This window comes from Misgurnus anguillicaudatus, chromosome 2 (assembly GCF_027580225.2).
Source record: "Misgurnus anguillicaudatus chromosome 2, ASM2758022v2, whole genome shotgun sequence".
Classification (NCBI taxonomy): domain Eukaryota; kingdom Metazoa; phylum Chordata; class Actinopteri; order Cypriniformes; family Cobitidae; genus Misgurnus; species Misgurnus anguillicaudatus.
In genome coordinates this window covers 5742137-5767627 of record NC_073338.2, presented here as the reverse complement: position 1 = coordinate 5767627, position 25491 = coordinate 5742137, and the positions used below count along the sequence as shown (strand labels likewise).

The following is a 25491-nucleotide window of genomic DNA, read 5'->3' as shown; positions in this document are numbered from 1 at the left end:
AAAGGCCCGGGCCTATATTAGAGGATTTACGGTAATCACTCTTTATTATTTTGCAGTCTTCGTTATGTACATCGAGCTATTGGTGGTGTTACAAGTTTACAGATTCAGACATAATGCTATCATCGTTGTTTCGTTGTGAAAGATTTAGTAAATCTAAAACATACTTTGCGTTGTTGTTTTAATCATCTAGCACTAATTTTAAGAGTTTGCCAAAATGTTGCATAAACTATAGAAATGAAACAATCTGTATTCACAAAAACAATCACAGATATATGATGTCGCTTACAAAGAAAGCAAGTCGATTGATGAAAGCAAAACACCGTCCGAGCAGACAGAACCAAGAACAAGTCCGAAGACCCCCCAAGTCCGAAAAGCAAAATTCCAAGAAAAAAAAACAACCGTGTACATGAGTTTACAAAAAAATCTCAAACAGGACCCGACACCAGCGAAGAAAAAACCCCGAACAAATGCACGAAGAGACAAAAGCCCGAAGACCGTCCAAGTCCGAAAAGCAAAAGCCCGTCCAAGAAAAATACACAAGTATGCACATGAGTTTACAAAATCTCAGACACGGGTTGACACTAGCGAAGAAAAACTTTGAACAAATGTATGAAGAGACAAAAGTCTGAAGACTGACTAAGTTTGAAAAGCAAAAGTTTAAGAAAAATACACAAGCGTGTACATGAGTTTACAAAAAAATCTCAAACAGGATTTGACACTAGCGAGGAAAAACTTTGAACAAATGTATGCATAAGTATGAAGACTGACTAAGTTTGAAAAGCAAAAGTTTAAGAAAAATACACAAGCGTGTACATGAGTTTACAAAATCTCAGACACGGGTTGACACTAGCGAAGAAAAACTTTGAACAAATGTGTGAAGAGACAAAAGTCTGAAGACTGACTAGGTTTGAAATGCAAAAGTTTAAGAAAAATACACAAGCGTGTACATGAGTTTACAAAATCTCAAACAGGATTTGACACTAGCGAAGAAAAACTTTGAACAAATGTGTGAAGAGACAAAAGTCTGAAGACTGACTAAGTTTGAAAAGCAAAAGTTTAAGAAAAATACACAAGCGTGTACATGAGTTTACAAAAAAAATCTCAAACAGGATTTGACACTAGCGAAGAAAAACTTTGAACAAATGTAAGAAGAGACAAAAGTATGAAGACTGACTAAGTTTGAAAAGCAAAAGTTTAAGAAAAATACACAAGCGTGTACATGAGTTTACAAAATCTCAGACACGGGTTGGCACTAGCGAAGAAAAACTTTGAACAAATGTGTGAAGAGACAAAAGTCTGAAGACTGACTAAGTTTGCAAAGCAAAAGTTTAAGAAAAATATGCAAGTGTGTACATGAGTTTACAAAAAAAAATCTCAAACAGGATTTGACACTAGCAAAGAAAAACTTTGAACAAATGTGTGAAGAGACAAAAGTCTGAAGACTGACTAAGTTTGCAAAGCAAAAGTTTAAGAAAAATATGCAAGTGTGTACATGAGTTTACAAAAAAAAATCTCAAACAGGATTTGACACTAGCGAAGAAAAACTTTGAACAAATGTGTGAAGAGACAAAAGTCTGAAGACTGACTAAGTTTGAAAAGCAAAAGTTTAAGAAAAATACACAAGCGTGTACATGAGTTTACAAAAAAAATCTCAAACAGGATTTGACACTAGCGAAGAAAAACTTTGAACAAATGTAAGAAGAGACAAAAGTATGAAGACTGACTAAGTTTGAAAAGCAAAAGTTTAAGAAAAATACACAAGCGTGTACATGAGTTTACAAAATCTCAGACACGGGTTGACACTAGCGAAGAAAAACTTTGAACAAATGTGTGAAGAGACAAAAGTCTGAAGACTGACTAAGTTTGCAAAGCAAAAGTTTAAGAAAAATATGCAAGTGTGTACATGAGTTTACAAAAAAAAATCTCAAACAGGATTTGACACTAGCGAAGAAAAACTTTGAACAATGTGTGAAGAGACAAAAGTCTGAAGACTGACTAAGTTTGCAAAGCAAAAGTTTAAGAAAAATATGCAAGTGTGTACATGAGTTTACAAAAAAAATCTCAAACAGGATTTGACACTAGCGAAGAAAAACTTTGAACAAATGTGTGAAGAGACAAAAGTCTGAAGACTGACTAAGTTTGAAAAGCAAAAGTTTAAGAAAAATACACAAGCGTGTACATGAGTTTACAAAAAAAATCTCAAACAGGATTTGACACTAGCGAAGAAAAACTTTGAACAAATGTAAGAAGAGACAAAAGTATGAAGACTGACTAAGTTTGAAAAGCAAAAGTTTAAGAAAAATACACAAGCGTGTACATGAGTTTACAAAAAAATCTCAAACAGGATTTGACACTAGCGAAGAAAAACTTTGAACAAATGTATGAAGAGACAAAAGTCTGAAGACTGTCTAAGTTTGAAAAGCAAAAGTTTGTTTAAGAAAAATACACAAGTATGTACATGAGTTTACAAAATCTCAGACACGGGTTGACACTAGCGAAGAAAAACTTCGAACAAATGTATGAAGAGACAAAAGTCTGAAGACTGACTAAGTTTGAAAAGCAAAAGTTTAAGAAAAATACACAAGCGTGTACATGAGTTTACAAAAAAATCTCAAACAGGATTTGACACTAGCGAGGAAAAACTTTGAACAAATGTATGCATAAGTATGAAGACTGACTAAGTTTGAAAAGCAAAAGTTTAAGAAAAATACACAAGCGTGTACATGAGTTTACAAAATCTCAGACACGGGTTGACACTAGCGAAGAAAAACTTTGAACAAATGTGTGAAGAGACAAAAGTCTGAAGACTGACTAGGTTTGAAATGCAAAAGTTTAAGAAAAATACACAAGCGTGTACATGAGTTTACAAAATCTCAAACAGGATTTGACACTAGCGAAGAAAAACTTTGAACAAATGTGTGAAGAGACAAAAGTCTGAAGACTGACTAAGTTTGCAAAGCAAAAGTTTGTTTAAGAAAAATACACAAGCGTGTACATGAGTTTACAAAATCTCAGACACGGGTTGACACTAGCGAAGAAATCTTTGAACAAATGTGTGAAGAGACAAAAGTATGAAGACTGACTAAGTTTGAAAAGCAAAAGTTTAAGAAAAATACACAAGTGTGTACATGAGTTTACAAAAAAAAATCTCAAACAGGATTTGACACTAGCGAAGAAAAACTTTGAACAAATGTATGAAGAGACAAAAGTATGAAGACTGACTAAGTTTGAAAAGCAAAAGTTTAAGAAAAATACACAAGCATGCACATGAGTTTACAAAAAAAATCTCAAACAGGATTTGACACTAGCGAAGAAAAACTTTGAACAAATGTAAGAAGAGACAAAAGTATGAAGACTGACTAAGTTTGAAAAGCAAAAGTTTAAGAAAAATACACAAGCGTGTACATGAGTTTACAAAATCTCAGACACGGGTTGACACTAGCGAAGAAAAACTTTGAACAAATGTGTGAAGAGACAAAAGTCTGAAGACTGACTAAGTTTGCAAAGCAAAAGTTTAAGAAAAATATGCAAGTGTGTACATGAGTTTACAAAAAAAAATCTCAAACAGGATTTGACACTAGCGAAGAAAAACTTTGAACAATGTGTGAAGAGACAAAAGTCTGAAGACTGACTAAGTTTGCAAAGCAAAAGTTTAAGAAAAATATGCAAGTGTGTACATGAGTTTACAAAAAAAAATCTCAAACAGGATTTGACACTAGCGAAGAAAAACTTTGAACAAATGTGTGAAGAGACAAAAGTCTGAAGACTGACTAAGTTTGAAAAGCAAAAGTTTAAGAAAAATACACAAGCGTGTACATGAGTTTACAAAAAAAATCTCAAACAGGATTTGACACTAGCGAAGAAAAACTTTGAACAAATGTAAGAAGAGACAAAAGTATGAAGACTGACTAAGTTTGAAAAGCAAAAGTTTAAGAAAAATACACAAGCGTGTACATGAGTTTACAAAATCTCAGACACGGGTTGACACTAGCGAAGAAAAACTTTGAACAAATGTGTGAAGAGACAAAAGTCTGAAGACTGACTAAGTTTGCAAAGCAAAAGTTTAAGAAAAATATGCAAGTGTGTACATGAGTTTACAAAAAAAAATCTCAAACAGGATTTGACACTAGCGAAGAAAAACTTTGAACAATGTGTGAAGAGACAAAAGTCTGAAGACTGACTAAGTTTGAAAAGCAAAAGTTTGTTTAAGAAAAATATGCAAGCGTGTACATGAGTTTACAAAAAAAATCTCAAACAGATTTTGACACTAGCGAAGAAATCTTTGAACAAATGTATAAAGAGACAAAAGTATGAAGACTGTCTAAGTTTGAAAAGCAAAAGTTTAAGAAAAATACACAAGTGTGTACATGAGTTTACAAAAAAAATCTCAAACAGGATTTGGCCCTAGCGAAGAAAAACTTTGAACAAATGTGTGAAGAGACAAAAGTCTGAAGACTGACTAAGTTTGAAAAGCAAAAGTTTGTTTAAGAAAAATACACAAGTGTGTACATGAGTTTACAAAAAAATCTCAAACAGGATTTGGCCCTAGCGAAGAAAAACTTTGAACAAATGTATGAAGAGACAAAAGTCTGAAGACTGACTAAGTTTGAAAAGCAAAAGTTTGTTTAAGAAAAATACACAAGTATGTACATGAGTTTACAAAAAATCTCAAACAGGATTTGGCCCTAGCGAAGAAAAACTTTGAACAAATGTGTGAAGAAACAAAAGTCTGAAGACTGACTAAGTTTGAAAAGCAAAAGTTTGTTTAAGAAAAATACACAAGTATGTACATGAGTTTACAAAATTTCAGACAGGATTTGACACTAGCGAAGAAAAACTTTGAATAATGTGTGAAGAGACAAAAGTCTGAAGACTGACTAAGTTTGAAAAGCAAAAGTTTGTTTAAGAAAAATACACAAGCGTGTACATGAGTTTACAAAATCTCAGACACGGGTTGACACTAGCGAAGAAATCTTTGAACAAATGTGTGAAGAGACAAAAGTATGAAGACTGACTAAGTTTGAAAAGCAAAAGTTTAAGAAAAATACACAAGTGTGTACATGAGTTTACAAAAAAAAATCTCAAACAGGATTTGACACTAGCGAAGAAAAACTTTGAACAAATGTATGAAGAGACAAAAGTATGAAGACTGACTAAGTTTGAAAAGCAAAAGTTTAAGAAAAATACACAAGCGTGTACATGAGTTTACAAAATCTCAGACACGGGTTGACACTAGCGAAGAAATCTTTGAACAAATGTGTGAAGAGACAAAAGTATGAAGACTGTCTAAGTTTGAAAAGCAAAAGTTTAAGGAAAATACACAAGTGTGTACATGAGTTTACAAAAAAAAATCTCAAACAGGATTTGACACTAGCGAAGAAAAACTTTGAACAAATGTGTGAAGAGACAAAAGTCTGAAGACTGACTAAGTTTGAAAAGCAAAGGTTTGTTTAAGAAAAATATGCAAGTGTGTACATGAGTTTACAAAAAAAAAAAATCTCAAACAGGATTTGACACTAGCGAAGAAATCTTTGAACAAATGTATAAAGAGACAAAAGTATGAAGACTGTCTAAGTTTGAAAAGCAAAAGTTTAAGAAAAATACACAAGTGTGTACATGAGTTTACAAAAAAAATCTCAAACAGGATTTGGCCCTAGCGAAGAAAAACTTTGAACAAATGTGTGAAGAGACAAAAGTCTGAAGACTGACTAAGTTTGAAAAGCAAAAGTTTGTTTAAGAAAAATACACAAAACTAGGAACATCAGTAACAATGCATAGGTATAATATAATTTCATGTTTGCTTATTATGCGTTGATAGATGTTAACCTAAGTTGTATCTAACCCCACAGGCTGACCTAGGGCCTGTCCGTCACATAAAAATCCTGCCATTGATCATTTGGGACCCCCACCACGTGATAACCACACACACACACACACACACACACACACACACACACACACACACACACACTCACAGTCTCTCACATCCCCCGCCCTACTCTAGGATTGCATAACACACACATACATAAACTGACACGGACACGCACACAGACACGAACGCGACACGGTACGGCTCATATGACATTAGATATAAGTTTACTCAGACACCTCTAAAATGTTTGATTTTTTTCAAATGTTTAATTTCTTAAACTTTAAAAACCTTATTTTTAATACCACAGATATGTGTGTGCATGTGCCTATTGCCCTAAGCAAATGTAACTTGTTTTAATCAGAGACTTGGTTAAAGAAATGGCTAAATCTAAAATAAACTTTTATTTTGCCAGAGCGGACAGAATTACATTTATTAAGTTTATATGAACACACACCGGGTTCGTTCTCTGGTCATCACCGGTGATCGACCTTTAATGCGCGTGAACAATAGATTGCGGTGCATGAACAGTTTCACGGCATTCTTGATGCAAATAAACTTTTATTTAGGTTAAAATAAATACCCTTTAGTCCAGGGCCGGCCCTGGCCAATTTGCTGCCCTAGGCAAGATTTCACCTGGTGCCCTTTAGAATCACAGAATCACAATCGTGTTCCAATCATTTTGTTCATAAACTTACACAGAAACAAACTGCACAGATTTGACTTGTTTTTCTTTATTTTGAAAATATTTTGGAAACACACACAAACACACGCACACGAACAGATACACACAATACCCTGTTACTCAGGCATTTGATCTTGACATTGTTAAAATCTTGTCTATTTTACATGTTTTAACACTGTACATTTAACTTAAAATATTTAACTGTGTACAAGAAAACAGCTCTTACTGGTGAATTGTTGGTAGCATGTTGTAGTGTCTAGGGAGAGTGTGCTCATTGTTGAATGGCTTCGTGGCTATACTGCACTGAAGCGGCAGTTTCAAATATAAACCCAGAATTCAGCGAACGTCAAGAACAAGAAAAAAAACAATAAGGCCAAGACGCGGGATTTAAATTACGTTACACGGACCATGTATAAATTTCAATGTTTCTGGACAGAAATACCAACTTTGTCTGGTATTAATAAGCTGCACATTGGAGTGCTGGCTGCTCCCCGCGGTGCTGAAGACGCGTGATGGCACATATACACAGATATCTACGTGCAATCTATTGGAAAGCGGAGGAGTCATTAGTTGGGTAAGTAAAATAACGAAATTACAGCTTTTAAATAAAAGAAAAAAGTTTTTTTTTGTAAAGAGATATATTTTTAAAAAGTTTAAAAGTGTACAACTATTCTCAAGGGGAAGAAAGCTATACTTTTCCCCTACGTGCAACCTATCGGAAAGCGCAGATGAGTTAGTTGGGTTAGTAAAATAATGAAATTCTAGATTTAAGTACAAAATAGTATTTATATAAAGAGAAATATTGAAAAAAAAGTGCAGAACTCTTCTTAAGTGGAAGTAATAAAGTAAAATAACGAATAATAATTATATAATAACGAATAATAGTTTCCAATAGGTTGCACGTAAATATCTGTGCTGCCACCAGTACTCCGTCCAAGCGCGTCTTCAGCACCGCGGCCAGCACTCCAATGCGCAGCTTATTAATAACAAACAAAGTGAACAAGTTGGTATTTCTGTGCAGAAACATTGAAATTTAAACATGGTCTATGTAACATTATGTAAATTCCGCCTCTCTGTCTGATTGTTGTTTCCGTTTTCTTGTTCTTGACGTTTGCTGAATTCTGGGTTTATATTTTAAACTGCCGCTTCAGTGCAGTATAGCCACAGAGCTATTTAACAAGCACGATCTTCCGAGATACTATGCTACTAATAATTCATTATTAACTGCTGTTTTCTTGTGCAAAATATTTATATTATAAATATATAAATATTTATAGTTAAATGTTTATATACATATATTAAAAAAATAATAATTTGGGCGCACGGACGCCCCAAGGGGTCGGCGGCGCCCTTAGCATTTGCCTATTCCGCGTATGCCCAGGGCCGGCCCTGCTTTAGTCTAAAGAAAAGAGTATTGACGACCCGTCCGGAGATTATGGACTCGGGGGCATTGCTTATACATGTACTGTATATTTCATTAAACAAATTCTTGGTGTTACAAACTTTTAGAACCTGAAGTGTTTGCCATAAAGACGCTGGTGGACCACCTTAAATCTAAAATAAACCTTTTACTTTTTGTCAATGCACTTATTACACTTATTTTACCAACACGGAGTTTTAGGAACAATACGGGCCGCTGAACAACACCGGTGTTCAGACACACTGGGGGCTACTGGGTGGGTGATAACGGGTGGTGAGAATGAGAGACCGATGGTAAAAACCATCCGTCCAGAAACTGAACGTCTAAGACAGGGGTGTCCAAAGTCGGTCCTGGAGGGCCTGTGTCCTGCAGAGTTTAGCTAAAACTTTCCTCAACACACCTGCCTCAAAGTATCCAGTCTGCCTATAAGACCTTGATTAGCTGGATCAGGTGTGTTTGATTAGGGTTGGAATAAAACTCTGCAGAGACACCGGCCCTCCAGGAGCAGGAGTGGACACCCCTGGTCTAAGACATCAAACTTTTTTCACATCAATAAATATGACGAGCACTCGCGAGACAAAAAACACGCACTGGAATACCATGTTCAGGAAACCTTTTATTTTGACAATGCGTATCGTGTTACATTTATCGGAAATACACATGTACACACTCGGATGTTAGGTGACATTAATGAATTCAAACCACAAGAGGGGCTGAAATGTCTTAAACTTTTAAAAGGTTGTTAGCGATAGATATAAGAGCGCATCAGCGTACGTCCTCTGGCTACGTTGTTGTACGTATTCGCATGTTTTAATCAGAGACTTGTTTAAAGAAACCCCTAAATCTAAAATAAAACCTTATTTTGTCAGAGCGGACAGAATTATATTTATTAAGTTTATTTTAAAACGGTAGATATGAACGCGCATCCACGGGTGTTCTCTGTTGTACCCACCGGGGACTCGATCTTTAATGCATGAACAGTATGCTGTACATGAACAGATACACGGATCTCGTGAAGAGATTAAACTTTTATTTAGTTTAAAATAAATAGACTTTGGTCTAAAGAATTGTCGGCCTCTGGTGGTTTTGGTACAATTCATTGCTATACATGTACTGAATATTTCATTAAATAAATTTGTGATGTTACAAACTTTTAGATCCTGCATTGTTTGCTATAAAATCTAAAATAAACCTTTTACTTTTTGTCAGAGTGGACAGTATTACATTATTACCACCATGGTTTTAAAAGACTCTAACTACTTTACAATCCACCCCTGCTGTGAATTATCTCACGGACACACACACACACGGTCATGAGAGCAGCTTGTGAACGTTGACTGATCAGAAAACTAAAGAAATAGATCGATAGAAAATATCAGATTTAAGTTTAACCAGATACATCTATAATGTTTGATTCCTTATTGACTTTAAAGAAACTTTTGACAAAACAAACGTTTATATTCAACAGTATTTGGCATAAATGTGTGTCAGCTCCACCTAAAATCTAAAATCATACTTTTGTCAGAGCATACATGATAAGATTCGTTGTATAATAATATACATACATGGTTTTAAGAAGTCAATAATAAAAAACCCTGAAGATGGGATGAAAACGTCTTAAAACATTTAAAAGTTTATTAAGGTCAGATATAAGTGCGCGTCAGCGTAAGGTCGCCGTCGGTGCGCGCATTCACATGTTTTAATCACAGACTTGGGGCGCACTCACACTGGTTAATCGCGCCACGGCCGGGTTGCAGAGGTGGGCCGGAGCGCGGTTCACTTGGGCTCAGGCGCGGAAGGCTGTGGTGTGAGCACATTCGCGCCTGAGCGCGATTCAAAAGGTGAAGACGTCAGCTGCGCGACCACTCACTTTCATCTGCCGCGGTAAAAAACTTTTGATGCGCGCAGCGGGGTTATGTGAATGTCCAAGCTGCGCACATGACAGATCAACTAAGCAATATGATGACATGTGAGAAGGCTGTCTGTAATCGCGTACCAAACGACTACGAATAAAAAACACAGACTTATCATTACGGTGGGTTCCAGTGTTAAGAGAGAGCTTTACTTCCTGCTTTTTTCAAAACAATCGCATTTTAATGACGATAGCGCGCCCGGACTCGGATCGATAAAAAGTACAGTGTGAGTGCGTGCACCTGGGGGAGTAGGGAGGGGTGACAATCGCGCTGGGGCATGGTTTGGTTTGGATAATGTGAGTGCGCCCTTGATTAAAGAAATCCCTAAATCTAAAATAAACCTTTACTTTTTGTCAGAGTGGCCAGCATTACATTTATTAAGTTTATTTTAAAACTGCAGATATGACCATACACCCGGCGCGTGCACCGGTGAGCGAGTTTTAATGCGCGTGAACATAGAGAGCGGGTGATGAAAAGACTCACGGACCTTGTGATGAGGTTAAATTTTTATTTAGTTTATAATAAACAGGTTTTCGTCTAAAGAACCACACAGGTCCGCTGAACACCGACCCCGCTGTGAGACACGCAGTGGGGGTCGAGAAGCGCGCCCGGGAGAGGAGAGCACACAGGACGGAGAAACTCCGGTCATAAAACCTGCCAGAAACTGGACAGTCTAAAACTATAAACTTTATTTTTGACAGCAATAAACATGACAGCATAGGCTTGACATAAAACACACACGCAGGAAAACAAACCACTAAATGACATGTCATAAAACGATTAAACATTCACTGTCTAAAGTTGACAGCTTGAACAGCTTTTGATTGATGGTCCCGCCCCCCTGTCAAACACGAGCTGTCAGACAGCACCTGTCAGCGGGTGGGGGAGGGGGTCATAAAAGTTTGACGAAAGGTGGCCCGTTACAACTACTGACCTCAAACCAACGGATTGGTGGAGAGAATGAATGGGACAATACAGAGGTAATTGTTATTAGTTCTTTTCCTAGATCTCTCTTGCATCTAAAATGCTTTTTTCCTTATTCTGGGCAGCATGAACCATACATTATAGAGACAATAAACTGTATTTATTATTGATATCATATTTAATAACCATAAAATTTAAAGTTTTTATGGGGAGAGAAGGCTGCGAAAAAAAATGTCTTGTAATATTTTAAACAAAATATATTACACATAACACGTAACAAGTTTTTTCTGGTTCTCGAATCTAAATGGCTAATAGCCATGATATATTCTATTAGCATTGTAATAGTAACCACTTTACCATTTCATATCTTCTACATATCATTTTGCCACTGATCATAAATCATCTTTTATAAACATGCCTTAGAAAAAGACATTACTGGTATTATCTTAAGACAAATCATTGACACTGGAATATTTTAAAGTTATATTTTTAGGGCCTTTTATGCCTGTATTTGGAAAGTATTGTAGTAGAGAGTTGACAGGAAAGTGTTGGGTGGAGATAGGGGAGCGGGATTGGCAGAGTGCAGAGACAGGAATCAACTCGGGTCGGCGTGAGCGCACTGGCGCTATATGTCGATGCACTAACCATGGGGCTATTGGCACCGACGACACTGGGATATTTTAAAGCAACACTATGTAGTTTCCATGTAAAAATGACTTACAGCTCCCCCATGTGGTTGAAAAGCGCAACAGTGCCTGGTATCAGACACTCTTCTACAGGCAGGGGTAGGGGCGGGACTGTGTTTCCTACCCTCCACCGCCACTTTCAGAGTGTGCTTGTATCATCTAGGAGGCTGCTCAGGTTGCAGCAACAGCACAATTTGACGACATCTTCTCCTGGCTGAAAGCTACAGTCACTTACTGCAGTCAGTGGCAGAGTTAGATCGCATCAGGATAGATGTATTCAATAGTATTTTCTCTGGTACACCAGTGACTTCCAGGAAAGGCTGGATGGCAACCAAGGAAGATTGGTGACACTGGAAAGACAGTTGACCTCCAGGAAAGACTGGCGTGGGTGTGCGAGGCCAGCAACCTCAATCACAGCACTCGCAAGAGGGCACCAACCAAAGCTACAAAACGGAACAATGAGCAATACCCCCAGAGTCTTCCGAGAGGGGGGGAGGATGAGAGACTCAACGGGACGGACACAATGGTTATGGCTACGGATATCACACGGACAACGAGACGGCTCACCCAAACCACACTTACAGGGGAAGTGTTAGAAGTAAAGTGCCACTGCGGAAAGCTTTGCAAGAGTGCAAGGGGACTAAAAATACACCAATCTAAGACCCAGTGTGGAGGAGGGAAGAAGCAGACGCAGCGCATAGTGGAGACACTAAGTGAGACGCAGGAGGACTCCAGTCAGGAAGCACCCCACAGTACAGGAGACCTCTTAGCACCTGCTCCATCCCAAAGCCACAGGAGGGACTCTCCTAACACTACCTCAGGCACCCAACCTATGACAGAGAAAGTGAGATGGCCCCAAGCAAACAACAACGCTGCATGGAACCAACTAGACGGGGACCTGGACCGAATTCTAGAGGCCACATTAGCAGGAACAGCAGAGAAGAAAATCGACAGCATGACAACAATCATCCTCACCATAGCCAGGGAGCGCTTTGGCACAGAAGAGAGAAAAGGCAGCAGCGAAGCTCAGGTAATCCAGCCAAACAGGAGAGCAAGAGAGATCTTGCAATTGAGGAAGGAGATCAAGACCCTCAACAAGCAGTTCAGAACAGCAAGTGCTGAAGAAAGGAAGGGTATAAAAGATCTAACCAGTGGACTTCGAGGGCAACTTTGCAGACTAAGAAGGGCAGAAAGGTCTCTGAAACTGAGAAAAGAGAAGGAGGCCAAGCGGGCTCAGTTCATTAAGGATCCATACAGGTTTACTAAAACCCTGCTGGGGGAAGCCAGATCTGGAAGATTGACCAGCCCTAAGGAAGTTGTAGAGGAGTTCCTTAAGGAGAGCCACAATGACGACCTCAGGTACCAAGCCTGCAGTGCACACCCCAAGATCAGCAGAACTGCTGAAACTCCTGAGGAAGAGCTTGATACCAGTGAACCAACATGGAGAGAAGTCCAAGACATTGTACAGAAAGCCCGTTCAGCATCTGCCCCGGGACCAAGTGGTATACCTTATAAGGTATACAAGAGATGTCCGATGCTCCTCCGCAGGTTATGGAAACTGTTGCGAAGGATATGGACAAAAGGTATCATTCCAGCATCCTGGAAAAGAGCAGAGGGGTGCTTTGTACCTAAGGAAATGGACTCCTCCAACATCACCCAATTCCGAACCATCTCTCTCCTAAGTGTCGAGTGCAAGGTATTCTTTTCTGTCCTGGCAAAAAGGATGACTACTTACATGGTGAAGAACAAATATGTCGACACTTCAGTCCAGAAGGGCGGTATTCCAGGTTTCTCCGGGTGCTTGGAACATACAGGTATCCTCAACCAGCTGATCCGGGAGGCCAAGGAGAGCAAAGGAAACCTAACGGTTGTCTGGCTCGACTTGGCTAACGCATACGGTTCAATCCCACATGGCCTCATTAACGCAGCTATGGAACATTACCATATCCCCCACCACACTAAGGGTATGATTACCAGCTACTTCGGAGGATTCAAACTAAGATTCAAAACTGCCCACTTCACAACCCAGTGGCAGGACCTTGAAAAGGGAATTGTGACAGGCTGCACCATCTCCCCCATCCTGTTTGTCAGGGGACTGAACCTGCTCATAACAGCTGCAGGAAAGGAATCCAGAGGGCCACTAATGGAGTCTGGCATCCGCCAACCTCCAATAAGAGGCTTTATGGATGACCTTACTATAACAACTTCAACCCATGTACAAGCAAGATGGATTCTGAAGGTTCTTGACGACGTGGCAACATGGGCCAGGATGAAGTTTAAGCCAAGGAAATCAAGAAGCATGGTGATCAGAAGTGGGAAAGTGACCAGCAAGTTCCAGTTGCGAGTACAGGGGGAGACGATACCATCAATTGAGGAAAACCCAATTAAGTGCCTAGGGAAATGGTATGACGCATCCCTGACCGACAGATGCAACGTTTCCAGGACGGAGATACAGGCAGATGCATGGCTGAGGAAGATCGAGGGGTCAGGACTACCAGGAAAGTTCAAGGCATGGCTTTTTCAGCACGGTCTGTTACCACGACTCATGTGGCTACTGACAATTTATGAAGTACCCATGACAGCAGTGGAAGGAGTCGAGAGGCGAGTGAACAAACACCTTCGCAAGTGGCTCGGAGTCCCACCGAGCTTCACGTCAGTAGGACTATACACCAGGTCTGGACAGGTACAACTACCCCTATCATCAGTGGTTGAAGAGTTCAAGGTGGCAAAGTGTCGGGTTGTGATGATGTACCAAGACTCCACTGATGAAAAAGTCAGAAGAGCAGGCGTCACTACGAGATCGGGACGGAAATGGGCAGCTGACACATCAGTGGCGCAAGCTGAGAGTGCATTGAAGCTGAAGGACATCATCGGGAACCCATGCATAGGGAGGCAAGGTCTCGGATCCACCCACTTCCAGCAGTGGGGAAAAGCAGACCCAAGGCAGAGGAGGGACATGATCCAAGCCGAGGTCCGATACCTGGAGGAAGAAAAACACAGGTCTAGGGCCGTCGAGCTTGGAGCGCAAGGTGCCTGGACAAAGTGGGACCTGCCAAAGCGAAAGGTCACGTGGCCTGAGATCTGGAGACTGGAGCCCTTTCGCATTTCTTTTCTGCTCCGTTCAGTGTACGACACTCTTCCATCACCAACAAACCTCCACAGATGGGGAATGAGGGAGGACCCATTGTGTAGGTTATGCAGAGGGAGGGGAACAATGGCGCACATACTGGCAGGATGCAAGACAGCTCTTAGCCAAGGAAGATACAGGTGGCGCCATGATAAGGTTCTTAGTGCACTGGCTGAGATCTTGGAGCGGGAGAGGCAGAAAAAGCGCCAGCCCAGTACAAGGCCGGCGAGATCCATTCAGTTCATCAGGGAAGGGGAGAAACCATCAGCACCCAAGAAGACTAAAAAGAGCCTCTTGCAAGCAGCACAATCCTGGGAGATGAGGGTGGACCTGGGAAGGAGACTAGTCTTCCCCCAGGTTGTGCAAACACCGCTGAGGCCGGACATGGTCTTATGGTCTGAAGAGGCAAGGAAGTTAATCATGATTGAACTGACGGTCCCATGGGAAGACGGGTGCGACGAGGCCTATGAGCGGAAAGCCACCAAGTATCAGGACCTTGTTGAGCAGTGCAGGGCCAAAGGGTGGCAGACCTGGCTATTCCCGGTTGAGGTCGGGTGTAGGGGTTTCCCGGCACAGTCTGTGTGGAAGACGCTCACAGCTCTGGGCATAGCAGGAAGGGAGAGGAAGGCAGCTGTCCGTAGGTTGGGTGAGGCAGCAGAAAGAGCATCGTGCTGGCTTTGGAGTAGGAGGGAGGAGCTGAGCTGGGGGCCAGGAGGAGATGGGCAGTGACCGGCCACCACTGCAGACCCGCCAACTGGAGGGTGTTGTGGTTCAGGGTCGAAACACCCTGTGAAAGTTGGACTCCACCTGACGACATCTTCTCCTGGCTGAAAGCTACAGTCACTTACTGCAGTCAGTGGCAGAGTTAGATCGCATCAGGATAGATGTATTCAATAGTCCAGTTAAAAGTTGTTCTATCACTGAAATAATTTTAGAGACATTATTTAAAGGTAAAAAAACTACATAGTGTTGCTTTAAGATCAATCAGTGCTGTGCAAGTTATTTTCAGATAAGACACCTCAAACGTTTTTTTAGTCTAGGACTAGCGCTATATAAATAATATTGGTGATGCTTTATATTAAGGGTCCATGAAACAAAATTAACTAAGCCATACACTTCACTTAATTATTATTCCAGAATGAGAGTATAGTTCCTTCCCTTATCGGCCTAGAAAATTGCAAAATCTAATTTGTCGTCGGTTTTAGTACACGATGTAACTACAGAAGAGTCAAGTTTTAAATAGGAAAAGTATCCAAACTCTTTGGTTATTTTTGAGCCTGATGCTAATGGTCTAATTGGATTCAATGGATTATACTAAGCTATGCTAAAAGTGGTACCGCAGACCTGGAGATCGGCAGAATGGATTCCAAAATGGTAAAAAGCAAATGTTTAAGTCTAAGGCAGCTGGAAAATGAGCCTATTTTTAATAAAAGTTAAGTTGTGTGTCCCTTTAAATTCAATTGAACTGTTTTCACATGCAATGTGATGTCTAAACCTAGGGCTCTGGGAAAACTGGCGAAGGACAAGCCTAACACCTGGGACCTGTATTTGGATGCAGTGATGTTCGGAATCAGGAAAAAAAACAGATAACTACCAAACACTCTCCTTATTTCCTTATGTTTGGGAGAGAGGCACGCTACCCCTCAGAAATTCCTGAGCACTACCAGGTTTGAGAAAAAAAATGAGCACCATTATCTTTCCAGTTTCTGAGTCAAGATTTCTAATCCAATATTTGAATTGTTAAACTTTTGGTAATCATGTGCAGGTTGACAGGGCAGTGGAGGAAGTGGTTGCAAAAGAGGATGTGTTCTCTGGAATACACCAGCAAGAAAAAATATTCCAGGTTTTACGAAAACAAAATCTGGATGCAGTAGAGAGAAAAAATCAAGAAAGCAGAGAAAAAAACCAGGGTCCACTGTTTAACACTGGTGATCTAGTATGGCGACAGAATGTTAGATCACAGCAACGAAAAGGAGGAAAGCTTGATCCTGACTTTCTTGGGCCTTTTACAGTTTCCAGAGTTGAGGGAAAATCTGTTGACCTTGTGGATAGCTGTGGCAAGGTGCTCCCAAAGGTCAGCATGGACCATCTGAAGCCATATTTAGAGGAGATGCCAAGAATCCCTCATAAGATTAAGGCAAAGAAAAATGGTCAAGACACCACCACTGCCTCCACCACCACCATCACTGACTCCACTACTTCTGCTGCCACTTTCATCACTGGCTCCACTAATACCACCACCGCCTCTGCTGCCACTGTCACTGGCTCCACTAATACCACCACCGCCTCTGCTGCCACCGTCACTGGCTCCACTAATACCACCACCGCCTCTGCTGCCACCATCACTGGCTCCACTAATACCACCACCGCCTCTGCTGCCACCGTCACTGGCTCCACTAATACCACCACCGCCTCTGCTGCCACCGTCACTGGCTCCACTAATACCACCACCGCCTCTGCTGCCACCGTCACTGGCTCCACTAATACCACCACCGCCTCTGCTGCCCCCGTCACTGGCTCCACTAATACCACCACCGCCTCTGCTGCCCCCGTCACTGGCTCCACTAATACCACCACCGCCTCTGCTGCCACTGTCACTGGCTCCACTAATACCACCACCGCCTCTGCTGCCCCCGTCACTGGCTCCACTAATACCACCACCGCCTCTGCTGCCCCCGTCAGTGGCTCCACTAATACCACCACTGCCTCTGCTGCCCCCGTCACTAGCTCCACTAATACCACCACCGCCTCTGCTGCCCCCGTTACTAGCTCCACTAATACCACCACCGCCTCTGCTGCCACCGTCACTGGCTCCACTAATACCACCACCGCCTCTGCTGCCACCGTCACTGGCTCCACTAATACCACCACCGCCTCTGCTGCCACCGTCACTGGCTCCACTTATACCACCACCGCCTCTGCTGCCACCGTCACTGGCTCCACTAATACCACCACCGCCTCTGCTGCCACTGTCACTGGCTCCACTAATACCACCAACGCCTCTGCTGCCCCCGTCACTGGCTCCACTAATACCACCACCGCCTCTGCTGCCCCCGTCAGTGGCTCCACTAATACCACCACTGCCTCTGCTGCCCCCGTCACTAGCTCCACTAATACCACCACCGCCTCTGCTGCCCCCGTTACTAGCTCCACTAATACCACCACCGCCTCTGCTGCCACCGTCACTGGCTCCACTAATACCACCACCGCCTCTGCTGCCACCGTCACTGGCTCCACTAATACCACCACCGCCTCTGCTGCCACCGTCACTGGCTCCACTTAAACCACCACCGCCTCTGCTGCCACCGTCACTGGCTCCACTAATACCACCACCGCCTCTGCTGCCCCCGTCACTGGCTCCACTAATACCACCACCGCCTCTGCTGCCCCCGTCACTAGCTCCACTAATACCACCACCGCCTCTGCTGCCCCCGTCACTGGCTCCACTAATACCACCACCGCCTCTGCTGCCACCGTCACTGGCTCCACTAATACCACCACCGCCTCTGCTGCCCCCGTCACTGGCTCCACTAATACCACCACCGCCTCTGCTGCCCCCGTCACTGGCTCCACTAATACCACCACCGCCTCTGCTGCCCCCGTCACTAGCTCCACTAATACCACCACCGCCTCTGCTGCCACCGTCACTGGCTCCACTAATACCACCACCGCCTCTGCTGCCACCGTCACTGGCTCCACTAATACCACCACCGCCTCTGCTGCCACCGTCACTGGCTCCACTTATACCACCACCGCCTCTGCTGCCACCGTCACTGGCTCCACTAATACCACCACCGCCTCTGCTGCCACTGTCACTGGCTCCACTAATACCACCACCGCCTCTGCTGCCCCCGTCACTGGCTCCACTAATACCACCACCGCCTCTGCTGCCCCCGTCAGTGGCTCCACTAATACCACCACTGCCTCTGCTGCCCCCGTCACTAGCTCCACTAATACCACCACCGCCTCTGCTGCCCCCGTCACTGGCTCCACTAATACCACCACCGCCTCTGCTGCCCCCGTCACTAGCTCCACTAATACCACCACCGCCTCTGCTGCCACCATTACTGCCAGCACCGGATCCTCCAATTCAGTTGAAAATTGTAAGTTTCTCAGAGTACAAAAGTCCTTTATTGTACATATCTTTATTTTAAATAAGCTATATGAATATTTACCTATTTAGAACAGATATCTTTATGTATTATTGTCTGCAGACATAAGAGATGCTTGGAATGGGAAGTCTTTTCACCTGCTACTCTCAAGAATAGGACCGTATACATTTTTTTTAGCAAGAACTGCCCCAAATATGGAATTAGAGGATTCGGTAAGAACAGACCTGTAGAGGTTAAATGACACAGCTTAATAATATTTTTAAACTGAGAGTTGCTTTGTTAACTTGTGTAGCTTATTGTCAAGTTATGACTTGTGGAGGTTGAACAAAATATTTTGAAAATGTACAAACTAGAAATGCTCCAAAGCAACTGAGAAAAGCTGTAACTAGTACTACATAATTTTGTTTACCTGACCATACAGTTTTAACATTCAGCATATACATTATATGTTATCTGTGCATTGCATGTTCTTTTTTTCAAGGTTGTGAATTCATATGTATTGATTCTCGTGAGAAGATATAATAGTAACCATCTGGAGCAGGCAGTCTCCATAGATTCATTTGAAATGTCTAGAATCTGGAAAAATGAAAAGTCCAAATTGAAGGTAGGAAAACAAATGTACATCACTCTATATAGCTGTAATAAACAACTAAAAATGCTCTTATTATTTTGAGTGCATTAGAACATGTAAAGTTTGTTTCAGATTGATCCCATGAGGTTTAACCTTCTTTTGGGTATTGTGAATGAACACCATCATTGGATTCTAATGGTGAGACTTGAAGTTTTTGTCATTATCAGCACATTTTAGCATGAAGGTGATGATAGACCATATATTGTAATCTGAAAGGTGTATATTGTGGCTTAAAATTTCAGATACTTTTCCCACAACAGCAGAGGACGATTCTGCTGGATCCTTTCAGAGCATCCCCTTCAAAGCTGAGAAGATGTGTTAAATCCACAAGGTACTGTTGAAAATTTGTAAAAATTCTACCAACGAATAAAGAAAACTCAAGTTAGCAGTAAATGTTGTTAACTATGTGCTATGTTCATTACATTGCTTTTATGTTTTTTTTTTAATTAGGACATTCATACAGGACAGAGGTTATCCACCAGAAAAGTGGACCTGTAAAACACTTCCTCATCCATTGCAAAGAGATTCAACTTCATGTGGAGTGTTTTCCCTGAAAGTATGTGTTACTGTTTATAGATACCAGTGGCGGCTGGTGATTGCTCTTCCGAGGGGCACAGATTCAAAATGTGTGTTCAGAGTGTCATGTGTGTTGCTCGTGTTTTCAAAATATGGGTTTGTTGCGCCATGTGAACCATGTTCATCATGTGTTTTGTCAAAATAAGTGCCTGATGCTTACGTGTCAAAACCGTTTATGATAAAAGAGACGCTCACGTTCACAAAATACATGCAAGATTCTCCCTTAACAGTAAACTTTGATTACGCATGAGATCATGCCAGTATCTGGCAAACGCGAGCATCAATTTTTATCATAAACCATAGACGTGTCTGCAGCAGGCACTCATTTTGACAAAACACGTAATGCACATAGGTTCACTCAACGTGCCGAACACATGTTGTGATGAACTTTGCATTGTGCGCCCTCGAAAAAGAAGTCACCGGCCGCCACTGATAGATAGAATGACTGACAGACAGAAAGATATGTAGGCAGGCAATCAATCATATAGATAAACAGAAACAGACAGACAGATACACATTAAAACAGAGACAGACTCATAGACAGGTAAATAAAGATGGACGGCTAGACAACACAGATTTCAATATGTTTGTTTGTGTTAATAAATATATTTACTTTTTTATTAGTTTGCTGAAAAGATCCTTTGTGATGAGACAGTTGACCGAATTGAATTCCCTTCAAGTCAAGATGACATTGAAAAGTACAGGAAGGAGATAGCTCGCACAGTTCTTGAAGAGTCGGGTATTATACTTTGGTTTTCTCTACGAATATTCTTAAATAAGGTTAAAAATGCTAATAAATTCTAATTTTCCTCACTTGTTGTTATCAATATATTTAATCAATAAAGGAAATACAATACACATACCTTAAAAAAGTGTTTAAAATATAAAATAACTGTTATGTATAAGTGAAAGAGTATCTAAACGATGCATGTTGTCTCATCTGATGCTTATTATAAATATCTGCATTTCTTTTAGATGATCTGTCAAAGATGTGTCACTACTGCGGCTTGCAAGATGAATTACCACCTAAAAGTTCTACAAACAAACATGACTCCACTATCAACTGGGTAAGACTGCAATTTGGGTCTAAATAGTTTCCTTTTTTCAGACAAATTGTTTAAACAAAATATCTATTTTCACCACTGATACACATTGTCTTTTTCCAGTTCTGTAGACAAAAATGGGTACTTTAAAAAAATGACTCTATCTACAATAAAAAAAAACACAAACTAAATAAAAACAAGTATATTTTATAATATATAATTTTGTTGTTATTTACACTATACATGTCTTAAAATTAACCTGTACGCGAGACGGCAGAACATTGCTATCTCTGTGTCAATCAATTTTCGGGAGTGAGTCTTGTTCCATATAGACATGTAACGAACATTTAGGGGATTCAGTCCAGGGTTTCCCGCAGCAGATTTCAGTTAAGGCGGCCTGCCTAAGCTTGGAAACCCTACCACCTTAACTAAGTCGTCCAAAAAAAAATCGCTGCACAAAAGGCCGTCAAGTGCATCTCTGAGAATAGCACGTACACACATTACACATTTAATTCATTAATAATCTAGTATGTGTTCATTTTTTGTCATAGTTTCTTCAAAATTAAGTTTTATTTTAGTGTTTTATATAAAAATATTAAAATTTTCATCATTACGCATACGCCCCGCCCCTTTGATTGCATCCCCTCGGCCCCGCCCACCCGCCCAAACCTACCACCTTAACTAACAAATTTTCAGCAGGAAACCCTGCACTCCCACATTTAAATGCGGTTGTTACTCCCGAAAGTTTGCAGTGTGTACAAGGCCTTTGTTGCCCTTTGCAGAAGAGGAAATGACCCTAAAATGGGTATTTCACCAAGACAACAACCCTAGCTCAATTCCCAATTATTAAAAGATTTCTTCAGTTTTAACTGTCTACACAGAAAAATGTTGACACTGCTATTTTTTTAACAGTTTAATATTCGTTTTCTTTGCTTCCCTTTAAAATAACAAGACAGACTTATAAACTGTGTTAATGCTTTGATTTAAAATACACAAAAAAAAACTATTTGTTTGCACTTTATTCACTTTTATTAGTACACAGCTAATATTTTGAACACAACTGGATGTGATATCAATAGAAATTGAATAACATAAATGTTGTGGCTTTCAGTTATTTACTTTTTTTTTACAGATTGTGTGAAAACTGCGGCAGATGGTTTCATCAGGACTGTGTTGGAAATGTGAATACCTTCCTTTGCCCAGAATGCATTTAAACTTGCGTTAACTTTTACCTCTACCCTTTTAATCTATCATCATCTTAGTCTTGCACATAGTATACAATTTAATGTTGTGCTAGTCTGAATTAGTATTATATAGTTATTTAATGATTCTTCGTACTATTGTGTAAATATATTACATTGTCTGTAAATCTTCTTGTGATAAAGCATTTTGACCTGATGTTAACACTTACACACATACAGCAGGGTCACACAATTTGACGGACAGTTACAACATCTTACCGAAATCTGTGACCTCTCCTCTGTTTCATTCAGAATTACAATAATGTTAACCAAATTAAAATTTAATTTATTATTAAAAAAGATTGTAATTCTGAATGAAACAGAGAGAGGTCACAGATTTTGGTAGGCTGTTGTTACTGTCCGTCAGATTGTGTGACCCTGCTGTATGTGTGTAAGTGTTAACATCAGGTCAAAATGCATTTGATGATAAATAAAAGATGAGATTATACATCACCAAACTGAATTTGAGTAACATTATTGCAATTCTGAATGAAACAGAAAGAGGTCACAGATTTTGGTAGGCTGTTGTTACTGTCCGTCAGATTGTGTGACCCTGCTGTATGTGTGTAAATGTTAACATCAGGTCAAAATGCATTTGATGATATAATACAGATGAGATTATACATCACCTGACTGAATTTGGGTAACATTATTGCAATTCTGAATGAAACAGAGAGAGGTCACAGATTTCGGTAAGCTGTTGTTACTGTCCGTCAGATTGTGTGACCCTGCTGTATGTGTATAAGTGTTAACATCAGGTCAAAATGCATTTAGTCAGGAGGCCAAAACTGATATTAAAACTTTGTCGGACACTTTTTGGTACAAGCATACAACCTATCCAGTATTAATATTTAACCCCTCAACATGTGTTCTAGCCAGGTTGTCAGCTTAGTAAATGTTTTTTTGACCATTTTAACATTATATTCTTAAAAGTGGTAAAAGCGGATCCCCCCCAAAGTGCTTCCATTTTCTATGTCCTACAGTAATTTTGAGCAAATGTACAATATAATCCAATTTATGTGCAAGCATGATCATTAAAAAATAATAATCAATAAATACCACAAGAGTACCACACCACATTGTGTCAGCCTAGCTGTGATTTGGCATGAGGCAGCAGATCCAGAGAAGATGATCACAGCAGAGTCAACAGTCTGAACCAAACTTTCTAATCATGATTGTAAATGGACTGCATTTATATAGCGCTTTTAACAGACCTATGGCCATCCAAAGCGCTTTACAATTAGCCTCACATTCACCCATTCACTCACACATTCATACACCGACGGCGGTGTCAGCCATGCAAGGCACCAGCCAGCTCATCAGGAGCAGCTGGAGTTAGGTGTCTTGCTCAAGGACACCTCGACACTTGGTCTAGTGGAGCCGGGGATTGAACCACCAACCTTCCGGTTTGTAGACAACCTACATGAACCACTAGGCCACTGCCGCCCGATGATGATATAAAAAGTGGCAACGGCAGCTGGGATTGATGATTAATGTTGCCCATATACGGGCTGCACATGAAGAACAGTTTGTCTGCAAACCAGGGCTTTGAACAGGTTTTTTCCCAATTGGTTCGTTCCGAACAGAAGCAGTATTTTAACGTTTCCGGTTTTTGGTTCTACCCTAAAACTGACGTTCCTGAACCGGTTAGAGCAAAAAAAAATGAAGTTCCCGAACAGGTTAATAACGTTCCATGTCAGCTGTGGGACATACAAATAAGTATGCTGATCATTAGGACATTAACCCTCTGGGGTCCGACCATTTTGGGACACTGTCAGAGGTTCTGACATGCTCTTACATTTGGTCTTTTTTCAGTTGCTTTAAACATATTAATGGCAAGTGTCTCATACCACTGCGTTCAGCACAAACTGGGCTAAAATATTATATGAGCTACATGTATGTACATGTTTGTATTTTTGAGGGGAAAATGTTTATGCATGGTTTTTAAAAAAGCAAAATTTTTAAGTCACTGATATAAGTCCACAAAACCCATACTAAACATGTTTTAACAAGACTTTTCTAAACAGAATCTAATCGTCAAGAGTTTTCTCATTAAAATGATGTGAAAATCATTCTGCTTACTCATTCACATAAACCAATATATTGATTTAAGATATTGTAAGACAGTTTTTGTTTACAGGGGCCCTATGCGAGAAAGGATTGATTTACAGCTAGCAAACAAAGGCTCGCATAATGAGCTGCATAATGAGGCAGGAATGTTGGGAACTACAGTAAAGAATGTGAGGACAAATGTATACATGTTTGTTTGAGGTTTATTAAGAAGTTAACAATATAATAAAAATAGAGATGAAGGTCAGTAGGACATTTTCAGTTTATTTAGAAACAAACTCAATTCAAAAACTTAACTTGTATAAGAAACTGATAAACAACAGAGCTGGTCATGTGGCTAATGTTACCATATAACTTTATGTCCAAAAAGTGTTTTTCCACTTCATAGTTTCTGTACTGATGAGAGGGATGCAGACCTCTAAGAGAGTTATGGACAGCTGTTAGCATAAATTGTCCACAGAAATACCCTTACATATATAACTGATGGGTAAATATCACTGATAGTACATTCATATAAACTATCATGTACACAAACTAAATTCAGAACATCTCAGATAAACATCTGCAGCGATTAGTTATATAGTTTTCAGATGACTGTTTTCAGACGCCCATCCCCTTATCGTCTAGCTTCTGTTTTAAACGTGTTTCTGTAAGCCCGTATGAACTTTAAAAACACATTGCATATGGCGGCCATGTGCGCGGGCTCGTGTCTCCGTGTAACGGGGCACTCATAAAAACGGTGTCGCGTGTAAAGCGCAATGTATGGAATTGCCTTGCATGTAAACAATATGGAATCATTTTACAGCAAATCCCGCAGTGCAGCATTACTCAAAGTTGCCATGAAGGATACGAAAGTGAATAACTGTGTCTAACACTGTACAACATGTAACAGATATCCGCCATTATGGGAGGTCACGCGCACTCGTTTGTAAATAAGCATGTAAACATGGAATCATATTACAGCACACACTTAAAAGATACAGCAGTGCAGGCTTACTGAAAGTTGCCATGAAGGATATAAGTGAATAACTGTGTTTAACATTGTACAGCTTACAACAGTGAAATCCGCCATTACGTGAGATCGCGTCCTCGTTTGTAAACAATGCAAAACTTTTTCAATCCGAAGCGTGCCGTCTGCTGATGCTTACTGTGCGTAGGCTGAACTGCACAAGCCATGAGCATATTACATGATAG

At 40.6% G+C, this 25491-nt stretch overlaps 1 protein-coding gene across 1 annotated transcript; it reads left to right on the top strand.

The window, feature by feature from the left end:
- Nucleotides 1-467: 467 nt before the first annotated feature.
- LOC129455596 (uncharacterized) lies at nucleotides 468-15353 on the top strand. The gene is made up of 2 exons (XM_073871699.1): nucleotides 468-540; nucleotides 11812-15353. Exons 1-2 carry the CDS (start codon nucleotides 468-470, stop codon nucleotides 15351-15353), a joined length of 3615 nt encoding a protein of 1204 aa, XP_073727800.1.
- Nucleotides 15354-25491: the final 10138 nt, after the last annotated feature.